Source organism: Microtus oregoni, unplaced genomic scaffold (genome assembly GCF_018167655.1).
Source record: "Microtus oregoni isolate MIOR12 unplaced genomic scaffold, Mior012 000041F_ref0000270, whole genome shotgun sequence".
Lineage (NCBI taxonomy): Eukaryota > Metazoa > Chordata > Mammalia > Rodentia > Cricetidae > Microtus > Microtus oregoni.
Window position 1 is genome coordinate 12,790,819 of NW_024543208.1, and position 23,499 is coordinate 12,814,317.

General features: G+C 38.3%; 1 protein-coding gene across 4 annotated transcripts in view; it reads left to right on the forward strand.

Annotated features, from left to right (window-relative positions):
- Astn2 (astrotactin 2) overlaps window positions 1–23,499 on the forward strand; it is a 998,237-nt gene that overhangs the window by 320,098 nt on the left and 654,640 nt on the right. For 3 of the 4 annotated variants that reach the window (XM_041632337.1, XM_041632338.1, XM_041632339.1), the window contains one exon: window positions 22,429–22,533. The exons of the other annotated variant lie outside the window; for it this stretch is intronic. In XM_041632337.1, coding sequence (XP_041488271.1) covers window positions 22,429–22,533 — 105 coding nt within the window. The remainder of the gene's footprint in view (window positions 1–22,428; window positions 22,534–23,499) is intronic. 4 annotated transcript variants of the gene reach the window in all.

A 23,499-nucleotide genomic window follows, 5' to 3' on the forward strand; every position in this document is an offset into this window, starting at 1 on the left:
AAGGGGAAAACACATGCTTGATACATTGCGGCATCAGAAGACCTCTTCCTATACACAAACAACCCCCTACTACTCTTTCCTAAAGTTGTTTCATTGAAACAACTCTGGATAATTAGATTTATGTTGTTGAAAAAAAAAAATGTTTCCCTACCCTCTTCTCCCAAAGCTGCTTAAAAATCTAAACTTGTTTACGAAAGATAAAGAAAAGTGTAAATAGCGAATTGAATTTAGTCCATTCCATTTGGATCTCGGCTAATTAAATTTAGAATTTGTCCAGAAGGCTTTAAACATCTGGCCCAAAGGAAATGGACCTTTCCCAGTTTGGGGGAAACAGGTTTTCCATGTCCAATAGATGTTCCACCCTCACCTCTGTGAGGCATCCACTGTTCTGAAAACTTCCCAGTCGACTGACAGCATCAGCTCCTGTTCTGCACAGTGTGGACATGCTTTATGGAGGGCTGAGGACAGCACTGGGTGTGGAGACCTTGTTGAGTCACTCTGCCATCTCCTCATGTGAGTAAAGTCACTCTGCTCAGGTCATACAGTTGGTAATGGACCTGGATAGATGACAGGTGGAAAGATGCTCGTTTCACAAGAACTCCACAACCCTCGCCACATGTTCTCTAAGATAATCCTGGATGCACCAATCCACGCAGTTCTGCTAACTCTTGGAACAGCATTAGATCAAGGCAGGCACATCCTTGTATAGACTGACTTTCTTTGAAAGATGGTTTTTGTAAAGAATTTAGAACCAAACTCATATGATTCCCTGCCAGAATAAACATTTCCTTAAACTAGTGAAACCCAAATAATGAAAGGAATTATAAATTACCATATATTGTCATCCTATTTTCACAGGCTTATCATATAAATAAACTCAAATAATGGCTTAATTAGGCAAAAATTAGGAGTAAAATAAAACTCCAAGTATTCCCTTCGTCATTCAAAGTTTGCAGCATCCTTTGAACACACCCTCTAGTTTAAGTTTTAAAGTAGCACGAAAGTATGGTCATTGTCTTGAAGATTTGGTACTCAGTGTTTAAAGAGGTCAAGCCACCCAGCTGAAGAACTGTTACTGGCGATTATTACTACATAACAAATTGCCACAAAGCTTTGTGGTTAAGAGTCATCACTGTTATTATTATTACTATTGATATATTTAAATTTGCACACAGTTCTTTGTTTTGTGAATTTGGGAAGATATAAGCTAGCAATGCTTACTTGGGGCTGTAATGTGGTCAAGTCCAACACCAAGTAGAGCTGTATGTAGCTCTGAGGCTGTAGGAAGCTAGCTGTATTCTGGCCCATGGAAATTGTTGATCTCTGCTGTTTCTGAAACCTTTTTGCCTCCATGGGTCTTTTGAGCTCTGAGGAGTCAGATTCCATGGATCAAGTCTGGCTTCTGTCAGTGCACCCCTCCTCGGGAGAGCTAGATGAAGCTGCATGGTCCCTGCTGACCCTGCCTTAGACAGCCATAGCTCTACTTTAACTATTCATTTTCATTCAAAGCAGTAAGAAACCCACAAAGATGCACGCACCAGAGACCACCCCAACGCAAGAGGACATAGGCAAAATTATTGAAAGGTTGTTTGAAACCACAACATAATTCAAGAAGCAAGATTCATGTGCATGTTTTCATCCCAAATCTAGTATTTTTCTCTTGCCTATGTTGGATATATATGATAAATTTCAGTACACAAAACAATTCCAAGCTAATGTGATGTATAGCAAAAATTTTCCAGTTGCTGGAATAAAAGGACTTGCTTTGCTGAAATCGCACTATCTGATACTCCATTAGATTGTCTCTCCTCCAATTTCATGCCTGAAATGCAGAAGAAAAGTGAGAACTTTTGTCCCTCTGGGATTACCTCTCTGCCCTAAAATGAGAATGCCAAGAAAAAGGTGATTTGGGAACAACTGATCATCTGTGTAACCAATAACTCAATGTCCTTTCTCCGTCTGATAACTGGAAGAGATATTACATAATGTTTCAATTTACTGCAACAACTTTGTGGGACTGCTGTGGCTCGGTGATAGAGTGCTTCTCTTGTAGGTTCATGGACCTAGTTTACATCCCCAGCACCACTAAAAATATTAAAAAATATTTGTAAAGTTCTCCCAAAGAACAGACAGAAACATTTAAAACAAATTCTGTCATCCTGCTATCCAAAACAGCACCTATATTTAAATTTAAATCTGATTTTTTTCTCGATTCACTAGTATTTCTCTATATTGAATTTTAGATCAAATTTACTAAGTGTAAATTATATAAACTGCACTAATTTACAGTTTGCACTTTTGTGAGCTTTGGAAAATGTACCCATTAAAACCATTTCATATCCCTCCCTAGAGAACACCCATGACCCTTTGTGAACTTCATTTCCCCGTAGCAGTCAACCACACATCTGCCTTCTGTTACCATGGTAAATGTATCTTTTCTAGTTATCACATAATTGCAGAAAAATTGTGTATTCTCCTTTGCCTCTGACATCTTAGCTTCAGCACAGTGATTCTGACTTTCATCTGTACTACTGTATATAGCTCTAGTTTGTTTTCAATGCTGACTTTGTTATCTAGAGATATATTTCTACTTCATCTGTATGCCCATTGATGGACCCTTGAACTCATTCTAAGGCTTTGCTACTCTGAGTAGAGCTACTATGAATATATACAGCATTTATGTGGGTGTATGCTTATGTTTCTCTTGAGTCTGGGTCATCTGATTTTTATGGAAGTTAGAAATTTTGAGCAATTATTAAAAAGCTAGATATATAATGCAAATAATTCTTATCATCAATACAAGATGCTTTTACTTTAAATCCTTATCAAAGTCAGTGATGTTAATGTTTGTTGAATTGTAAACTTTCTAACCATTTTATAATAATATCTTGACGTAATTTAGTTTGTATTTTCCCAAAGACCACAGTGGCTAAGGATCTTTCTACTTGCTTACTTGCATTTGTGTTTTGGAGACAATACCTTGGAACTTTTGCTGGCTTTCACTTTGTTGTTTTTTTTTTTTTTGTCATGTAGTAGAATAATTCATGAAGAAGTATGAAATATAGATACAAATCTTTTACTGATATATTCATTTTTAAATGTCTTCTATTTGGTTGCTTATGCTTATTTTTGTTTAGTTTTACCTTTTATTGAGCAAAAATGCTAATATTTGAAAAAGAGGCCATAAATTTCAAAGAGATCATGGAGAGGTATAATGGAAGGGTTTTCAGGGAGAAAAGAGAAGTGGAAATGGTGTAATAATATTGTGGTCTCAAAAATAAAAGATAGTTAAATATTTAATTTTCATGTTTTTTTCCTTATGGTCAGTGTAATTGCTTTTTAAAGACTATTGCCTATCCTAAGGTCAGAAGGAGTTTTATCTTTCATGTCCATCCAGAAAGCTTAAGGGTTTAACTCTTCCATGTGGGTTTATGATCTGTGTCTAGATGCTAACTGTGGCTGTTTCAACAGCAGGGACAATCTTGATTACTTTCAGTTGCTACTTCTTGGTATTCTTGCAGCATGTGAAAAAAGATCCTTCAGCAACAAGAGTTGGCAACGCACATTTCTGAGTTTTCTGTCTGTTTTTTGTTTGTTTGTTTGTGTTTTTTTCTTGTTTTTGATGTGTTGCTTATTCTTCAGTGATACCACGCTGCCTTGGTTCTTGTGGCCTTGTGGTAAACCTGGAAATCTCAGAGTGCAAACACTCAAGTTTGCTCTACTTTAGAACTGTTTCGGCAGGGCAGGTTGTTTATGCTCTTCTATAAATTTTGGGATCACCTCAACAATTTCTGCTCTACATGGCTGCTAAGATTACAACTAGGAATATATTAATATGTACATGAATTTGGGGTGAGATGTTAAAATACTGGGTGTTCAGCCCACCTGCATAGTATTTTTATACATTTAGGCTTTTTTAAAAATTCCTTTGCTAACACTATGTAGTTATTGTGAAGTCAAGATGCCTTCTACCAAACATTTCATTAACTATTTAGATGATACTTGACTAATGCTATTGGAAATGCTTTGAAGACTCTGTCAGTCTGTACAACTACAACTGACTTCTTGTATGTTTGCTTCCTAATTTTCAGTCCTACTAAAACTCACTTATTCAAACAGTTATTTTATAGATTACTTGTAACTATTGCATAAATAGTAATGTCATCTACAAGGAAATGCAGCTTTACTCCTTCCTTTCAAATTTTGAACTCTTCTTTGTTATGTTAAAATAAATAAATCAAGAATCCCCAGGCTTCTTTTCAGCAGTGACACTGTGGTGTTCATGCTGCCGCCATACTCCTCTCCATGTGAATGATGGAGACCCTCTCTACTTCTTTTAACTGGATTGATTTTGCTCAAGCCTTGGGTAGTAACCATAGCCACTTTTAAGTTCATGTGTGCAATAGCCATGTCACATCCAAACCACAGTACTTTATAGTATTCCTCTCCATTTTTTCAGGTATTATTTTATTTCTGCCCAATCTTCTGCATTGTACACTATAAAGCTGTGTCTATAGATCTATAATAGCTACAATCCTAAAGAAAAAAATATTTTCCCTCCCCAACAGTTATCCACTTGTCAACAGATATTAATATATACTTCATATAATAATTTTTACACTTTGATTCATTGAAAGTATCATGTGTCTAATTGATTTCAGGTATAGTGACACGTATCTGATAATTCTGACATCTATTTCTGTTAAGGAAAAATTACAGTTGTCCAATCTCTTGAAAATAGGTAAGGTTTTCCACTTCTCTGTGTACTGAGTTACTTTACATTGATTTAGGGAAGATTCTGACTTACTGTGATGAGGACCCTTGGTTTTGTTATATTTCATCACAGGATGCTGATGCTTTGTTTGTAACACTGTTAACTTGTCTAGCCCCAGTCCTTCCTACAGCATGCAGCAGCCCAAATCCCAAAATTGTGTTATCTTTAGGTGAGCTTTTTAGGACCTGCCTCATACCTGTGTGGCCCAGAAGTCAGCCAGAGATGTGGGCAAAAGTTATACAATCTGTGGACTCATTTTCCTGGTCTCTGTCTTTCTTTCATTAGCTTATTTAAAATGTATCTACTAGATCCTCAATTTGTCAAGAGAAAACTTGTTGTATCAGTAGCCTGGTTATTAAGTGTGGCTTACCTTTCAAGGGACAAACTTTGAAAGGGGAAACTCATCATCTGTTAACTGCTTCCTTGAACTTTCAACATCTTTCCAAAATATGCATGCTCCAATTTTCTTTTCAGATCCTGCAAGTAGCATTTTATATTTTGATATAAATTTACCATTGTTATATGTAAGGTGGCAGTGGTGTCAATATCTATCTTATTTCTGCCTAACTTGCAGAATCCCCATGCTTATTGCTAATAATTTGTTAATATAGAATTTCCATTTTCTGTCTCCCTTTTTAAAAATTGCTGTAGGAGCATGTCTGTCTCCTATAGTATTTATCACCACAAAGCTTATATTATATTATAGCAGCATTCACTATTTCCTTAAAGTAGGATATAAAAGATATTATCTATTGTTTAATATTCACAGATAGCATTATTATATGTATAAGCATACATAAGCCCTTTTTTGTGGGATAATGCTCTTGTACCCTGAAAAGATTTGTCGCCTGTAATGGTTTAATAAAATGTTGATTGGCCAGTAGGCAGGCAGAAAGTATAGGCAGGGCAACCAGGCTAGAAGAATTCGGGGACAAGGAAAGGCTCATTCTGCAGTCACCACCCAGACAGAGGAAGCAAGGCGAAAATGCTGCACTGAGAAAAGGGACCAAGCCACATGACTAAACATAGTTAAGAATTATGTGTTAAATTAAGTTGTAAGAGCTTGTTAATAATAAACTTGAGCTAACAGGCCAAAAAGTTTATAATTAGTACAAGCTTCTGTGTGTTTCTTTGGGACTGAACAGTTGTGGGACCAGGCAGAACAGAAACTTCTGCCTAGACCCCCTTCCTACGTACAGGATAGATTCTTTAGGTAAATTACCAGAAGTACATCAAAAGAGATAGAGTGGACATTTTTTAACATTCTTTCTTATATTGCCAAATTGCTTCCCAAAAGAGCTGTACAAATTTACACTGCTCACAGCAATTTAGGAAAATGATCATTTCATAAAATCCTTACCAGCACTGGATATTAGTAAAATAAGAACATTTCACTTTCAAAAGATGAAAATTTATAACCAAAATTTTAGGAAAATACACATAATAATTTAAAAGCAGAGGGTAGAGATTCTGCTAGTTCTTTGGCCAGATATTCCAAAATGAAATAGATTTTTTTTTAAATTTATTTATTTATTAAGGATTTCTGCCTCGTCCCCACAACCGCTTCCCATTTCCCTCCCCCTCCCCTGATCAAGTCCCCCTCCCTCATCTGCTCAAAGAGCAATCAGGGTTCCCTGACCTGTGGGAAGCCCAAGGACTGCCCACCTCTATCCAGGTCTCGTAAGGTGAGCATTCAAACTGCCTAGGCTCCCACAAAGCCAGTACGTGCAGTAGGATCAAAAACCCACTGCAATTGTTCTTGAATTCTCAGTATTCCTCATTGTCCGCTATGTTCAGCTAGTCCGGATTTATCCCATGCTTTTTCAGACCTAGGCCAGCTGGCCTTGGTGAGATCCCAATAGAACATCCCCATTGTCTTAGTGTGTGTCTTAGCACCCCTTGTGGTCCTGAGTTCCTTGGTCGTGCTCCGTCTCCTTCTGCTCCTGATTTGGACCTTGAGATTTCTGTCCGGTGCTCCCGTGTGGGTCTCTGTCTCTGTCTCCTTTCATCGCCTGATGAAGGTTAATATTCCTGAGGATGCCTATGAGTTTGTCTTTGGATTCACCTTATTTAGCTTCTCTAGGAACATGAATTATAAGCTCAATGTCCTTTATTTATGGCTAGAAACCAAATATGAGTGAGTACATCCCATGTTCCTCTTTTTGGGTCTGGCTTACCTCACTCAGGATAGTGTTTTCTATTTCCATCCATTTGTATGCAAAATTCAAGAAGTCTTGTTTTTTACTGCTGAGTAATACTCTAATATGTATATATTCCATACTTTCTTCATCCATTCTTCCGTTGAAGGGCATCTAGGTTGTTTCCAGGTTCTGGCTATTACAAACAATGCTGCCATGAACATAGTTGAGCATATACTTTTGTTGTATGATAGGGCCTCTCTTGGGTGATAGGGCACTCCCAAGAGTGGTATTGCTGGATCTAGGGGTAGGTTGATCCCGAATTTCCTGAGAAACCGAAACACTGCTTTCCAGAGTGGTTGCACAAGTTTGCATTCCCACCAGCAATGGGTGAGTGTACCCCTTTCTCCACAACCTCTCCAGCAAAGGCTATCATTGGTGTTTTTTATTTTAGCCATTCTGACAGGTGTAAGGTGGTATCTTAAAGTTGTCTTGATTTGCATTTCCCTGATCGCTAAGGAAGTTGAGCATGACCTTAAGTATCTTTTGGCCATTTGAACTTCTTCTGTTGAGAATTCTCTGTTCAGCTCAGTGCCCCATTTTATAATTGGGCTGATTAGCCTTTTACGGTCTAGTTTCTTGAGTTCTTTATATATTTTGGAGATCAAACCTTTGTCAGTTGCAGGGTTGGTGAAGATCTTCTCCCAGTCAGTGGGTTGTCTAATAGAAGACCCTGACATTAACCCACAAACCTATGAACACCTGATCTTCGATAAAGGAGCTAAAAGTATACAATGGAAAAAAGAGAGCATCTTCAACAAATGGTGCTGGCAAAACTGGATGTCAATCTGTAGAAGAATGAAAATAGATCCATATCTATCACCATGCACAAAACTCAAATCCAAATGGATTAAAGACCTCAATATCAGTCCGAACACACTGAACCTGATAGAAGAGAAAGTGGGAAGTACTCTACAGCACATAGGCACAGGAGACCACTTCCTAGGTATAACCCCAGCAGCACAGACACTAAGGGCATCATTGAATAAATGGGACTTCCTGAGGCTGAGAAGCTTCTGTAAAGCAAAGGACACTGTCACTAAGACAAAAAGACAACCCACTGACTGGGAGAAGATCTTCACCAACCCTGCAAATGAAATAGATTTTTGCAGAGAAAACTATGAAAAAATACTGAAGTGTTTAACAGATAACTAAAGATAGTTACAAAGAGATTTGATATGGGAATCATAAATAAAGAGATATATTTGTATAGAAAACTAAAAGGTAGGAAGAAAGTTTAAAAACACTGCAGTTTATTTTAAACTTACAAGACTACTTTCAGAAAGGCTAATACTTTATATTTGTCAATGCATAATGGGTGAACCTGAAGGAAAACCAACAAATATCATTCAAGTTTTTAAATTGTTTTTGGAGCAATAAGAATAAGAAAATGATTGCCCCATTGCATCAAAATAACCCATACCTTATTACCAGATGAAAATATAGAACTAATTCATCCGAAAACTGTCAGATATGCCACTTATATCAAGAAAGAAGTCTGAAAGCTAGAAGAAGGAATATAAAGATGTCTATACGGAATGGAATTTTAACATGCATAGAAGTAGGAAGTATTTACTTTGAAGTCACCGTCTGCAGGTACAAAGGAAATTACTTTTAAGTCACTGAAATGATTTGAGATATCATTTCAGAACCACAGGATTGACTATAATCTTGGAGGAATCAAGATAGGCTGAAAAGCTTATAAAAAATCTGTGGAAAGATGCTAGAGGGATTGTTCAATGTATAAGAGTGCTATACAATCATAACAACCTAGGTTTGAATCCCTAGCATGCATCCAAAAGGTAGTATGACCATGTGCCTGAGACCATAGCTGTCTCGGAGAGAGTAATGGAGACAGGTATATTACTGGCCTGTTAGCCCAGGCAAGCTCTGAGTTCTGGAACAGGTATTGTCTCAAAGGACACTCATGATCTCTCTCTCTCTCTCTCTCTCTCTCTCTCTCTCTCTCTCTCTCTCTCTCTACATATATATATATATATATATATATACACACACACACACACACACACACACACACACACACACACACATTTAGACCTATTTCAATATGCAGCTCTGTAGCTTTCAGTATCCTGGAAGTTGCTAAATAGACCATGCTGGCCTTGAACTCAAAGATACCTACCTATTTTTGCTGCCACAGTACTGGGATTAAAAACACATGCCACCATACCTGGTTTGACTCTGTAGTCTTGGTCAAGTCAAATACTCTCTTCAAGCATTGTTTTCCTAGTAATACCTGATTAAGCATGTGTACCTAGTTATCATCTTTATGTACCAAATGTGTTTTTAACAAAAACAAACCTCTAGTTTAGTTCTGCCGCTTGACATTTGGCAGATACTAGTAACTACTAGTTTTGTCTCCTCATGTTTATCTTACAGTATATATAGTCAAAGAATTATGAAAATGACAGATCAGGAAGTTAGGGAAAAAGTATCTTGAAAGACTAGAAGGAAGGGCTTAATCATACAGATATAATTTGGCAGTACAATATATTCTTTATGTTGATACAGAAAAATCAATTCTACAGATAGTAAAAAGACCTGTTTTTTTGCAGTTCATGTGAACAAAATTCACAGTTCATGTGAATATAAGTCAGCTCTCAGCACAACTGCAGAAGTCCTGGTCGCGTGATTGTTTCAAACGCAGGGCCAGCAACCTGGTAGCCCATTTTTGCTCAGGGCAGGTCAGATCACACATGAGCTGTCATGCCTGATGCTAGACATCAAAATTCACATTTGCTTGAGCAAACTCACTTTATGTTTGCAAGAATGTGACAAAATTAATTCAAAATATGGGAAGCATATGAAAATCACTAAGATTCTGAAGTAATAGTGCAATGCCCAGTGCTATGAGGGCAATGGAGGATATAGTGGGGTGGCCACTCTTACACATAGTAAATCAGGATTATGTGGGCATATCCTGTCAGAGATCATATTGACAATATGGATCTGAGACATGAACTAAGCCAATCCTGTTTCGGATAGCAACCCTTCTTTATGTAAGATTCACATGGCTGTTTAGAAAAAAAAAAAACTTTCTAGTCAGTTTTCTTCAACGGAGGGTAACTGAGTATATCATTCACCCTCCAAGGCAGACCTCTTGCTTGGGCATAGTTGGCCAGCACAAAATGAACTCCATTTTTTGGTTGGTTGTTTTATGCTATTATTGTGTGTCTATATGTATTTTTTGTTTTACTGTATTTTTATTTGTTCTGATTTTCAGTTTAGGGGTTCTTTGTTGTCTTTAGAGAGAAAGAAAGTACATAAAATTGGGTGAGAGGTAAAGGGAAACTAGGAGGAGTTGGAGGAGGGTAGCACATGATCGAAATAGTTTATAAGGAACAATGTTTTGAATAAAAAGTTTTCTAAGGCTAGCAGTTTATTTCAGTGGTAGAGTGCTTACATAGCTTGTTGGCAGTTCTAATTCAAGCTTCAGCAACTTTAGAAAGGAGGTGTTGAAAACTTTAGGCACCAGGAGATTGGTTAAATAATGAGGCAGATATTAAATTATGTTAGAGATGAATATTTACACAAACACATTAATCTTCATTTTAATTTTACAAATGATCTATGTTTATTTCTTCCAGTGGGGTAAATAGATGATCAAAAAAAAAAAAAAAGAAAGTTGCTATTTAGAGAAAATTCTTCTTAATGTTTTGTTGGATATACATTTGTTCTGAAGATATTAATATTCAGATCTAGGTATGTCCACACATAGAAATACACATGCACAATATAGAGATTATATAGTAGAAAAATAATGTGCATGTAATTGTATCCCAATACATAGTTCAAACACAAAGAAATAATGACTTAGATTTTACAAAACTCACAGGATATTAAGTCATAATGCTACACATATATATTATAAAATATATGTGTATTAAGTGCATAAGTTAGTATACAAATAAGAGGAAAAATCGTATTTAGCTTGGTTACTATGTTCTTTTTTGTACTATGATTTTCCTGAAATAAATTAAAATCCCAAAAGTCCTATTTTCAAAGAATATGAGAAACAGCTGAAGGAATTATTAATGATGTTTATCGTGAGTGGAAATATTGTGAGTAGACACTGGCTGCCTTCTGAAAGACTATCATATGGAATAAAGAAGCAACCTGACCTTTTTGTTCCAAATGGATAAATAGAATCAGAATGATGTAAATTGCTGGCAACTTGAGTCCCGGCCAACAGCAGAGACTCAAATCTTCCCTTTTAACCAAACGCTACACCCCAGAACTCTTTGCATTCTATTTCCATTTTGCCATCTCTGAGCTACATGACCTTGAACAAGCCATTTGTGTCACCTCTGACCTGCTTGCTCTTATCTTTCAAATGGAATAGCAATGCCAAGCTCATCCAATCGCCGTGAGGGGCAAATACATCCTTATCTTGAGGAAGGAACTAAAATTGTTAAGTGGTATACAATATTTGTTAGATGCTAATATCTTTTTCACTTATCATCTTAGTAACAGGACAAACATAGAGCCCGTGGCTCTGGAAACTGAGTTCAGCTTTCCATTGTATGGGACTTACAAGATGATAAGGGCTTAGAAAGACTGAGTAACTTTATAGTACTAGATATAGAAGCTTTCTTATTATCTACTTCTGCAAAATATACCATCCTAGACTTAGTCCCTTAAAACTCTAATCATTGTCTCATAGATTCCAGAATTTAAGAGTTCATCAAAGATAAAGGAGGCATGTATTGTCTCTGCTCCACAACAATCAGACTCTATCTTGGAAAACTCAGTACTGGAGGTGGGTTAGAATCAATTAAAATTTTATTTTATTTATTTATTATTTATTTATCTATCTATTTATTGATTTATAGAATCTACTTCCCCCACATTTTGCCACCAGGGATGGCTAAGGTATTTTGAAAATCAGTCTCTTCTGGGTTGTTAATGACCCCTCCACATAGCTGAGTTTCTCACAGTGTAGTGGCAGGTCTCTCCATCTTTTCTCCATGGTAAGTGGGTTGAGGCTATCCCAGAGGTCAGTGCAGAGTGAGAACTGAAACCAGAAGTTCTGCCTTTGATGGGAGTGAGAGCTCATAGAAGCCAGAAGGCAGAATAATTAGAATGGGAGATTTGGTAAAAGACCACTTTAGAAAATACATCTTTCATTGTCTAACTCTGGGATGTTTTAAAAGATAATGTTTTATTTTAATTAAACAATAAGTTAGATTTGATTGAAGAGTTTTTGTAGGATGTAGAACCAAAATTTGACGATAAAAATCAGGATATTCATTCTTGAAATGATATGCTCTCTCTTCCTGGGAGGCTCATCTTACAGCAGAGGTCACATGATGACTTGGTTTAAACTAATGCAATAAAAAGAAATTGTTTTTTTTGCAAAAAATATGTAAGTTGTACTATTTTTTAATTGACAAATATTGAAATTTATTGGAGGGAAATTATGGCACAGAAAAGCATCCATGGCCCCAGAAAGAATGAAGAGGTTCTGGAGAAGCAGGAAAGAAGAAGAAGCAAAGAGATTTTTGTGTTGTTGTAGATTTTGTTTTGTTTTTGTTATGTGTTTTGTTTGTTTTTCTGCTTGTTTATTTGTTTTGGTCTTTTTTTGCTTTTTCTTTTGTTTGTTTGCTTTGATTTGTTTTCTTGCATGGGGGGGGGGCATGGCAGGGATGAGGGGAGTACAAGGGACCAGGAGATAAATGGAAACAGGGTAAAACTCTCAAAGAGTCAATAAAGGAGTTATTAAGTGGGAAAAAACAAAAAAAAATGAGAAAAGAAATGTAAAGACCTCAAAAGGATCCAACCACCAGTAGCACTTCAATATATTTCTCCAAATATCACTGTGTGCCTATTAATGCTTAAAGTATATAGTTCAGAAATAGAAAAGCCATGTACTTTTATAGCTTTTACACTATAGTTTATAACATTATAAATATCTAATAACGAATTTTTCCTTCCTTTGTCTGACTGATCTATTGATTGATTAATTGATTCCTTTAGAGAAGATTAGACTATTCAGCAAAGCTGGTCTTAACATTTTTTTAACCTTCCTACTTAATTCTCAAAAGCACTGTGATAAAAAGGAGTGCACCATTGTGCCTAGCTTTTTACTTTTTAAATTAAAATATATACATTTTTAGGGCTTGTATTTGGTTTAGTAACACATAATTTACCTAACATGCATGAGGTCCTGGATCAAGTCTCTATTATCATAAAATATATACCTGTATATTTGTTTTTATATTACAAAGTAGAATTAATATCAAGTATCAGCAAGTATATAAAATTTCTCTTTGTATTTTTCTCTGTATGCTTTTGTTCTTAACAATGTGTTATGGAGAATTGTGCCTGCCAGTAAATATAGATTTATGACACAGTGTTTTAATGATCTCATGAAACTCTATGTTAGAGATAAGTCATAACTTTAATGTCTTCTATAAATGTATGTATTTCTATTTTTGTGAAATTATGAAAATCATGTTTAATTGTGCATTTATTTGTGAATATATTCCACCATAAAATACAATTTTTAAATTCAGCATGAACCAGAAATACTGCAGAATCCCCTGGGAATTCAGAGAAACCAGGTTCTGAATGCAGATCTTACCGCTTACCCTTGTGATTCCCTAACTATGACAAAGTAACACAGTTAACTCTCACCTGCCAAGAGTTGAGATCGAAGCATGTGCGTAGTCATCTCTGTACCATGTGCCAGTCACAATGCATGGCAGATAGCAGTTGTTGTCTAAATGACTCCAAGAACAAGCTAGATGACTGCCCGTTCAGAAAAGCACTTGCCTTGCAAGCATGAAGTCCTGAATATGATCTTAAAACAAACAAACAAACAAAAAACAAAAAAAATATGTAAAATAAAATATTACATGTGATGGATATTCTGAGGCTCCTTGGCTTGCCAATCTAACTGGTGATATCCAGACTAGTGAGAATCCAGACACGTCTCACAGAAGATAATGGAAATTTCTCTAGACAAGATCCAACGTTGCTCTTCTTCTTCCCACACACATATAAAAGACACTGTCTTGCTTAGTTTTTATTGTCAACTTGAGACAAACTCAAATCATCTGGAAAGGAGAAACCTCAGTTAAAGAAAAATTTGGGAAAAATGAGACCGACCATATCTGTAAGTGACAGCCTTCACTGAGGAATGACGTGGGAGGGTCCAGTCCATTGTGATAGCTGTCATCACCCCCAGGTAGGTGAGCCTTGTCCATGTGAGAAAGTCAACTGAGCATAAACCAGTGATTGAGCCATAAGTAGTATTCCTCCTTGTTTCTGCTTCAGATTTTTCCTGTCTTTAGTTTCTGAAAGAGTCAGATGAAATAAATTCTCTCCTTCCATAGATTGCTTTTGGTCAGAGTGTTTTGTAACAGCAACAATGCCCACAAAAAAAAAAAAACAACCTAGAAAATGATCACACACACACACACAATACATAAAAATATCTTTAAGAAGTGAATGCATATGAAGATCTGTGATTTAATTCCAGACTGGGAACAATTGCTACTTGTGTGGTTCAGAGGACATTGAAAGTTTTATTGGTTTCTGTTCTCCACCCATGACTGCTATCATTTATGTTCCCTGGATGGTTGGGGGTCAGATGGGTTTTTGAATTCCTTAGGCACATATTTCTCTATCTGGTGCAGTTTGGGACAATCTGAAAATGGAATATTGCTGTCATCAGCTTGAGGAAGACATGCAGCTTGAATAATTTAGCATGTCACCACCATCCATCATGATAGCAAGAATGGAAGATGGAGTGTGGAGAGGTTAGAGGCAGGCCTAACAGCAGCTGACAGAAGAGGCCTGCAGACAGGGCAGCCTAAGCAGAGAAGGGAGGTTTGCAAAGAAGAGCAATATGCTACTTCTTGTAGATCTAGCAAAGGCCGTGTGCCCCCTTGCCCAAGCTTTCCTCGTAATATGACCTTAGACTTGTTTTGATGTACTCCTTTGCCCCAGAACAAGCTTGAGATCAGGCTCCCTGTTTTCCACTAGCTATGTCTTCATCAGAAAGCTCTAAATACTTCTGAATATCTCCACCTACTTATTGGCAAAATCCACACAAGACTTGACACACAGAAGCTTTTGTTAAATTCAAAACTGTTATACCCCCAAATATCTTAAATGCTTCTTTTTAGCCCTGGAAGCCCTTAGTCTTAGACAGGAAATTCTGTCTTTTGGGATGTTTCATATGGCATGTACCTTACTATCTGTGGCCTTTCATATCCACCTTTCCCCATTTTTTAAAATGTTTCTGAAGTATATCTGAATGGTTTCAAATGTCACCATTTATTATATATCAGTCATATTCTATGTGACTACATTTTGTTTACCCATTTATCAGTTGACAGACATTTGCCATTACTATCATTGAGCTTTGTGGAGAGCATAGCTATGAATGTCCTCCTGCAACTATTTGTTTAACTCACCTTTTCTGTGCTTAATGTCATGTGCCTAAGAGTGAAATTCTTGAATTATGTAGCAAATGTGCTTAACAGAGTAGGAAACTTTCAAAATGTTTCCTATAACAGCTACCCCATTTTCATTCCCACGGCCATCAAACCGATCATGGTTCTCAGTCTCTTCACTAATGTTTGTTCTATTGCAGTAATTTCCCAGAGACCAAACTGGCATTATGACCTGTTAGAAATGGTTTTGTTTTACATGTCCTCAATAACTAACAAAATTGAGCAAATTTTTCACGAGAACAGGGGTGTTGAATTGAACCAAAACTAAGTTCAAAACTGAGCTCTGTCCTCTATAATCTTTTGTGCAAATTCTAAATATTGATTTGTCTGTCACTAAAGCTGGAAGTTGCTCTTGCCTGCCAGAACTCTGTGAGGTGCATATGTGTTTTTATATGGAAAGTGCCCTGCCAGCACTGCTTGCCATGTGGTGTGTGCCTAGGCTTACATTTCAGTGGCTCCCTCACAGACAATTCAGAACAGAGAATTGGGAGCTGGTTCTGGCAGGTGTAGCTTTCCTTCTGTTCTTTTTCCAGGCTTTGATTAAGTGGAAATCCTAGAGCAGCCCTGAGTAATTAATGGCTCCACATTATGGCACTAAATCATCAATTTTATATCAACGCAGCAGCAGTGAGAGCCCTTTGCCTCCGTCTGAGTCTCCTCCGAGTCAGCCCACAATTGGCATCTCACCTCTTCCGATTATATGGATACTCAGTGGCTAGAGACCTTGGATAGCTGCCACCTTTCTGGGTTGTCACAGTGAAAGAGTGACTACCAAGCATTTTCTTTTCCTCCTAATGAAGCCCATTAAAAGTTATGAATGTCAGGTGTTCGGACAACCTAACACTTTGCCCAAAATGACCATGTGACATGACAGTCAAACTTGAGTTCAGAGTGGTTAAGAGCCTTGCCCAAGTTCACACAGCAAATTAGTGAGATATAGTATTATAACTCAAATCTGATGTCAATGACTTACTTTTCTTCTGCTGACATATATAACCTCTCAAGACTCACAGATTGAACCAATAAGAGACCAGCTTGAACCTAAGAACATTGAGAGCAAGGGCTGTGGTTATTGTTGCTTAATGGAATCTCATCTTCATCTTCTTTTATGTAATTTATGTAATTCACATATAAAAATTACAACTTATGGGGCCTGTGGTTTATTTATCATTCTCCTGTGCCCAGGTCCTTACTCTATTCTTTGCCATAGTATTTACTGCACAGTGCCTCCAGAATCGTGCTCTCGACTAGGGTGGGTGCGTGGAATATTGTTGTCTATATGGGGACATCATGACATACAAACTCAGCGTTTAGGACTTATTATGAAGAAATAAAAAGAAAATTTTGGTGTTAATTTCACTTAGTTAACCATGGGCATAATATTGTTCATGTATTTGCTGAAATATACCATGAAATTGATTCAATTGAATTATTTTTATAATTTTTTATTTTATTTACTTTTATTTCATGCATATTCATGTTTCCTGAATATGTCTTTGCACCTTGTGTGTGTAGTACCCACAGAGACCAGAGGAGGGCATTTGATCCCTGGGGAATGGGGTCACAGATGACTGTGAGCAACATTGTGGGTGCTTGAGATTGAAACTCAATCTTCTGGAAGAACAGCTAATGCTCCCAACCACTGAACCATCTCTCCAACCCCTATTTTTACATTTTAAATGTTCTTGTTAGAACACTTAGATTATATTTATGCTAGACTGGCTGGAAAACAAGCAGCTATGCTGGCCCTCAGTTTCCACTCTGAAACTGAGTCCTTTAGTACTTACAGAAGGGAGGTAAGAGTCAGAGGAGGTTGGAGGATGAATAGCAACTATCCTTCTTGCGAGTTCTCCCAAGGCACGGTCTCTGTGTTCTGAAGCATATGAAAGGATGGATACGAGCAAATATCTTGCTAAACTGATTAGATTTGTTAGAGGAGTTACTATTGCAAACCTGAGAAGAGATGTGGGGAAAAATGGAAAACATCTTCTCATGATAGCATACAGGAAAAGACCTGCTAAGCTACAGTGCTTAGCATGTGGATTCCTTCCTCACATACAGACTTTCGCAGATGAACATAAATGCATACATGTGTGCACTCGCCCACACACATCTCCATGTTATTCTAGTTATCGACCTGACTTTGGAGGGCGACATATTCAACTGCAACCCCAACTTTCCACTTACTACCTTGCTTCACACTACTTGGATAAAATGGGTTTCTGATGCTGTCATTATGATTGATGTGGACATTAAATAGGGTATTTGTTCATATCTTATTTTATACCAGAACAGAGTCTAAAGGAATAGACTTGGGAGCTGCTTTTGAGATTTTAATGGTGATCATACTACTTATAAATTGTGTGACCCTGGATATATCATATCACTTAATATTCCCATGTCTTCATGTTCTTATCCATGACAATGAGAATTAGAGGAGCATCTTGCTTCTTAAGGTTCTCATGGGGGTAACATGAGATAGCATGTGTTAAAGGCTTAGCTCAAAGTCCTGTAGAAAAATACCACTATGCTGGTGCAGTTTTCCTTATTGCAATAGAATTGTCTAGTAATGCTTCTGTCCCCTCCACTATCCTATTGCAGTAGAGAGGGAATTCCATCTGAATAATGCATAACATTTAAATTCAGTACAGAGATGGAAAAGTAGATCGTTTGTTTGCCAAAGAAGAAAGGTAAAAATCAGGTGGAAGAGAGGTAGAGCCATGGGTAGGAAGCACAAGAAATAAGACTTTCACTGAAATGACTAAAAGTTAGGGTGTGGCTCAAAGGGACAGGAGGGGTCTGTTATAGTTCTGTAGCCCGGCAATACTCCCTTTCTCTCTGCAGCTCATTATATATCACACAATAAGCAGATGCTCGCCCTGGTCCTTGGAGTTGCTTTGTCAAATATCTTCATTTCTCTCTGGCTGAGAAATAAGCAGGTGAAAAAGTCCTCTCTTTCTCCCCACTACCTCTTCCTTCCTGTTTGTTCCATCTTTATGACAATAAAGTTTTTGATGGTTACTTTTTAAAAGTAGGCCTTGGACCTTATTCTGTTCAGCTACTTCCAGAATTCTAAAGGGTCCCTAGCAGTTTCTTCTCAAAGCCTTTGAATGGGATGCTTCATTTGATAGAACTGGGGTCCTGTACTGCCTCTCAGACCTGCTGTTGTTTTCAGCAGGACCGAGGAAGTGATGTCTGAGACAATGGCTCAGGATACACGTTGGAGCAAAGATCAGTTGAGGCGACCCTTGCACTTTCATTCATGAAAATGCTATCTTTAGTCGACAGCTTAGTGGTAGATCACTTTGATAAAAGTCAGAGACCATGGGTTCAATTCCAAGCAATGCCAAAATGACAACAAAGAAGAAAATGTTATGTTAAAGCGGAGAATGAGAGATCAAGTACCTCTCTTCCACATGTATGGCCTGTTACACTGGAAGCCGTGTTGTAAATGGTGAAAGCACTCACACTCAGGCTCCCTTTCCCCATCTCTGAAAGGCCCAGCTCCAATTATTACTAATTCACTTCTCTTTTCTGAAGCTTAGTTACCTCATCTGTAAAGCAGATATAATTAAACCACCCTCTTAGGAGTTCAGTGATTTGGAAGGAGGAAAGGAATACAGACCACACAGGACTTGGCACCTTGAAGCTGGACTGATAATACATTTTCAAAGGTTTCCTCTGGAGATATCTCAAGGAAGCTGTCTTCATTAGGGTTTTTTATTGTTGTGATAAAACACAATAACCAAAAAGAAAGTTAGGGAGGAAAGGATTTATGTGCTTACATTTCTACACTGTAGTCCATTATTGAAAGAAGTCAGGACAGGAACTCGAACAGGACAAGAATATGAAGGCAGGAGCTGATGCAGATGCCATGGTGAAATGTCACTTACTGGCTTGCTCCTTATGGTTTCCTCAGCCTGTTTTCTTACAGAACTTAGAACCATGATTCCAGTGGTGGCACCACCCACAATAGACTGGGCTCTCCCCTATCAACCACTCAGTAAGGCTTGACTATAGCTCAGCCCTATGGAAGTATTTTCCTAATTCTGGTTCCTTCTTCTCAAATGACTTTAGCATGTATTACATTTATATAAAACTATTGAGCACAGCGGCCAATTTGAAGACTAAGGACCCCATATTCAGGACAAGAAAGCTAAGCCCTGAAGACTAACTCTCTTAAATTTCAGTTATGTCCCTTCAGAAAAGTAGCTTTGCCCCAACATGTTCTTACGTCTTTGCTCCAGCACGTTCTTATGACTTTGCTTTATTATGGTCTTCCTAAGCATTGCGTCTTCTCAATTTTCTAATTGTCTTCATCATATTTGTTTTCTCTGGTGTGTATGTCTATGATTGTCTTGATTATTGACTAATGTTGGAGAACTCAGCCCACAGCGGGAGGCCCCATTCTCTAAGCAGATGGTCCTAAAGTGTATGAAGAAGCTACCTGAACCTTAACAAGGCAGCAAGTGAGCCAGAAATAAGCATTCCTCCATGATTTCTGCTTCAAATTCCTTCTTAAGTTCCTGGCCCAACTTCCCTCAGTGATAACTTGAAATAAAGCCTTTCCTTCTCTGAATTGTCAGTGTTTGATCACAGACACAGAAATCAAACTAGAATAATTATCTAGATTGCTAATTAAATTACACCTCCCTAGTGAGTCTATTCCCATGAGAATTTCATGCTGTCATGTAGACAAATCTTCCAGCAACATTACTGGAGCAAACAAACACAATGCCATGGTGTGGACAATGTCTGCAATCGTGACATCAGTGTGATGGATGTCCCTTCAAACCCCACCCAAGAAAGCTACAGAGTAAATCCCTTTGTGAATTGAAAAACATTCTCCACTAATTTATGCTTTTCTTTTCCTGAGGTGCAACGTTTGAATCGGTAATCAGTTGTATGGTGTTTGATTAAAAAGATACAAAAGATTTATAGGGCGGTGTAGCCTCCCTCTTACCTTATTCTACAGTCACTTAATTCTCTATCCAGGAAAACCAATTTTACCAGATACTTCAGTCTCCCTAGAGATAGTCTGTGATTTGTACAACTGATGTCCCAGTCCTTAAACTGTGCCTCCTTTCCCTGTCCATACATCTACCCTCACCATGCTCTGTATCTCTGACCTCCTTCATTCTTCTCTAGGTATAGATTTTTTTCACTGTCTTAATCCATAGTTTTCAATACCTTATCTTTCTTTTTTCTTTTTCTTTTCTTTTCTTTTCTTTTCTTTTCTTTCTTTCTTTATTAAAAAGTTCCATATCCTCCCATCCTCCCATTTCCCTCCCTCTCCCTCTCCCCCTCCTTATCCATCCTAAGAGAAGTCAGGGTGCCCTGCCCTGTGGGAAGTCCAAGGTCCTCCCCACTCCATCCAGGTCTAGGAAGGTGTGCATCCAAACAGACTAGGTTCCCAAAAAGCCAGTACATGCAGTAGAATCAAAAAACGGTGTCATTATCATTGGCTTCTCAGTCAGCCCTCATTGTCAGCCACAGAGTCCGGTTTGTTCACATGCTGGTTCAGTTCCAGTCCAGCTGGCCTTGGTGAGCTCCCATTAGATCAGTCCAATACTGAATCTTTAAAAAATTCTAAGAATAGTGCCAGCACTTGGGGAGGCAGAGGAGGTGGATTAAGGCTTTAAGGCCAGAATGACCAACATAAAAAGATATCTTAAAAACTTGACTCAACTCATCAACTCCTTCCTTCCCTCACTAACAAATTAATAAGCAAATACAGAACTCAAAACACATGAAGATTAAGAAGAGCAGCTCCTGCCCTCCTCCGTTCAGAATCAGCGACGTTAGTGTCCGGGCAACGTTCTTACCAGCCCCTTTCCATTATTCATCGTCTGTGAGTCATTGTCCTTCTCCCCAAATGTTCCTCCGAATCCATCTCTGCAGCCGTTCTCATGTCCGCCCCCTTTCCCATCCACTCTGTACATGTCCCCATTTCAGGTTGTACCTCTCCTTCTGGGTCATCACAAAGCCTTCTAGCTGCTCACTGAGCCTGACACACATTCCTTTCCTTGGAAGCTCAGAGTTTCCTTTCTGATTCACACAGATAATCAATGCATTTTTGCTCTGGGACTTTCTGTGATAGTTAAAGGAAAGACCCCAGCATGATGTCCACCTTGGTGGAACACTCAAGCCTCCCTCAGTGTGGTATGAGCACCTTATTTTTAGTCAGTCCTGTGTTTGATGTTGCCTGTATCTGCCCAGCTCCATGTTCTCAGTGATGCTTCACAAGGTGGCTCCTGGAAACTCCCTTTTTTAATGCCAAAGCCTCATCTATGCTTCAAACCATGGCTTAAATCTTCACTCCTCCATAAAGTTTTCCTTGGTCCTCCAAGCTAAAATGAATTGCTTCTTCCCATATTCCTAGCATCTCGTTGTGCGAAACACATAAGACATGAATTAGGCTTAAGATTCCTAAGGATCCCATTTGTCCCCCTGACGAGCTTATGATACGCTGCCTGGTAAGAGCCGAGTGGCGTTTATCTTTGTGTCTCTGTGTCAGGCTTTGAGCCTGCCATATTCTAAGCCTTTGGTTGAAATGTATGTGAAATTGAGCTGCCTGGAGAATTTTAGAGTTAAGCTCATCATATATAGAAATGGTAGTTTTCCATTGTTAGCACCCACTGTGGGCCTCCTCTTTTACGTGCCATGCTTCTTCCTCATCTTCAAAGAAAATCCACATGGCTAAGAGTTACTTCCGCTGCTGTAGAAATAGCAGAGTTTAGGAAGGTGAGATGGCACCTCAAGGTCATATAGCTTGGAAGCTGCTGAAATATGATTAGAACCCAGTCCTGCCTGACTGCCAGTCTCAACTACTTCCATTAATCATGCAGACTCCTGGGTCACTGAGGATCAACAGTGAGAAACGTGAGGAGGTGCTGTGGGTCTTCAGGATGGCTGGGGGTTTACAGCTTCTAGAGTCCTGCAAGGCTGACTGATGGATGGTGCTTCTCTGCAGGGGGACTCAGCTTTGGGAGAACCAAGGGGACATCGGGCTCAGAGGCAGATGATGAAACACAGCTGACTTTCTACACAGAGCAGTACCGCAGCCGCCGCAGCAAAGGTAATCAGTCGAGCCCTTGGGAAGTTCCAGAACTGCCACGTGGATTTACAAAGTCCAGGCTGCAGATTTCACGATAAATACCAAATGTAAATTTGTTTCAGCGCAATGAGCACTGAACCCAGCATCCAGGACTGATCATACTACTGACTGTCAATCCTGCCTTTTCTGTTCCATTCCTTACTTACTCCCTGCCCTGCATCATCCCCCAAAATAATTAGAGGCAATTTCCCCTGAATCTATTCATATTGAAATTTCAGTATAGGAAATGAAATAGCAATAATCATGCTGAAAGGAAACTAGGACTAAAAATAAATCATATTTAGGTTAGGTGTGTGCAGGGTAATCCATACTATAGGTTCTTAGCATGGGATAGCAATTTAATTTTGCAAAATTAGCAGCAAAAGTGTAAAGGGAATATTCTAAAGTGTAAATATATAGGTTCTTTGGTTAGAATTAAACATTTGTCCAGGATGCTTTCATTACCTAAACCTGAAAGTTTTGAAGTTGGCCCCTGTCGACAAGGCATTATATGACCTGTTAAAGAGGGTTTTCAACATTTATTCATCACCATGACAGTCAATATAAGGGATATCAATATGCTGGAAGAAGAATCATTACAGGATTGCACCTTCAGCTAAAGTCTGTAGTTCTCTGATGATTCCATGGAGTATACAAGAAAACAGCATATTTCTGGAGAACATATACGAAAGCAATTCCTCATCTTGGAGTACTGCTTAAGGTTAGGGAATTAGCAACTGGGAAGTGGTGTTTGCAAAAGAAACCCTGGGCTGTAAGCATGTATTAAACGCCCAGGGTTGGTACAGATTAACAGGGTTTGACCACTCCATGAAAGGAGGATCCTGTATTACAGGTAAAGGCCTGCCTGTCGCTTTGCATTGACTGCAGTTATGATAACTGTGGTTAATCAAATCATGGATGTTGGTGGGTTCTGAAGGTGTAAGAATG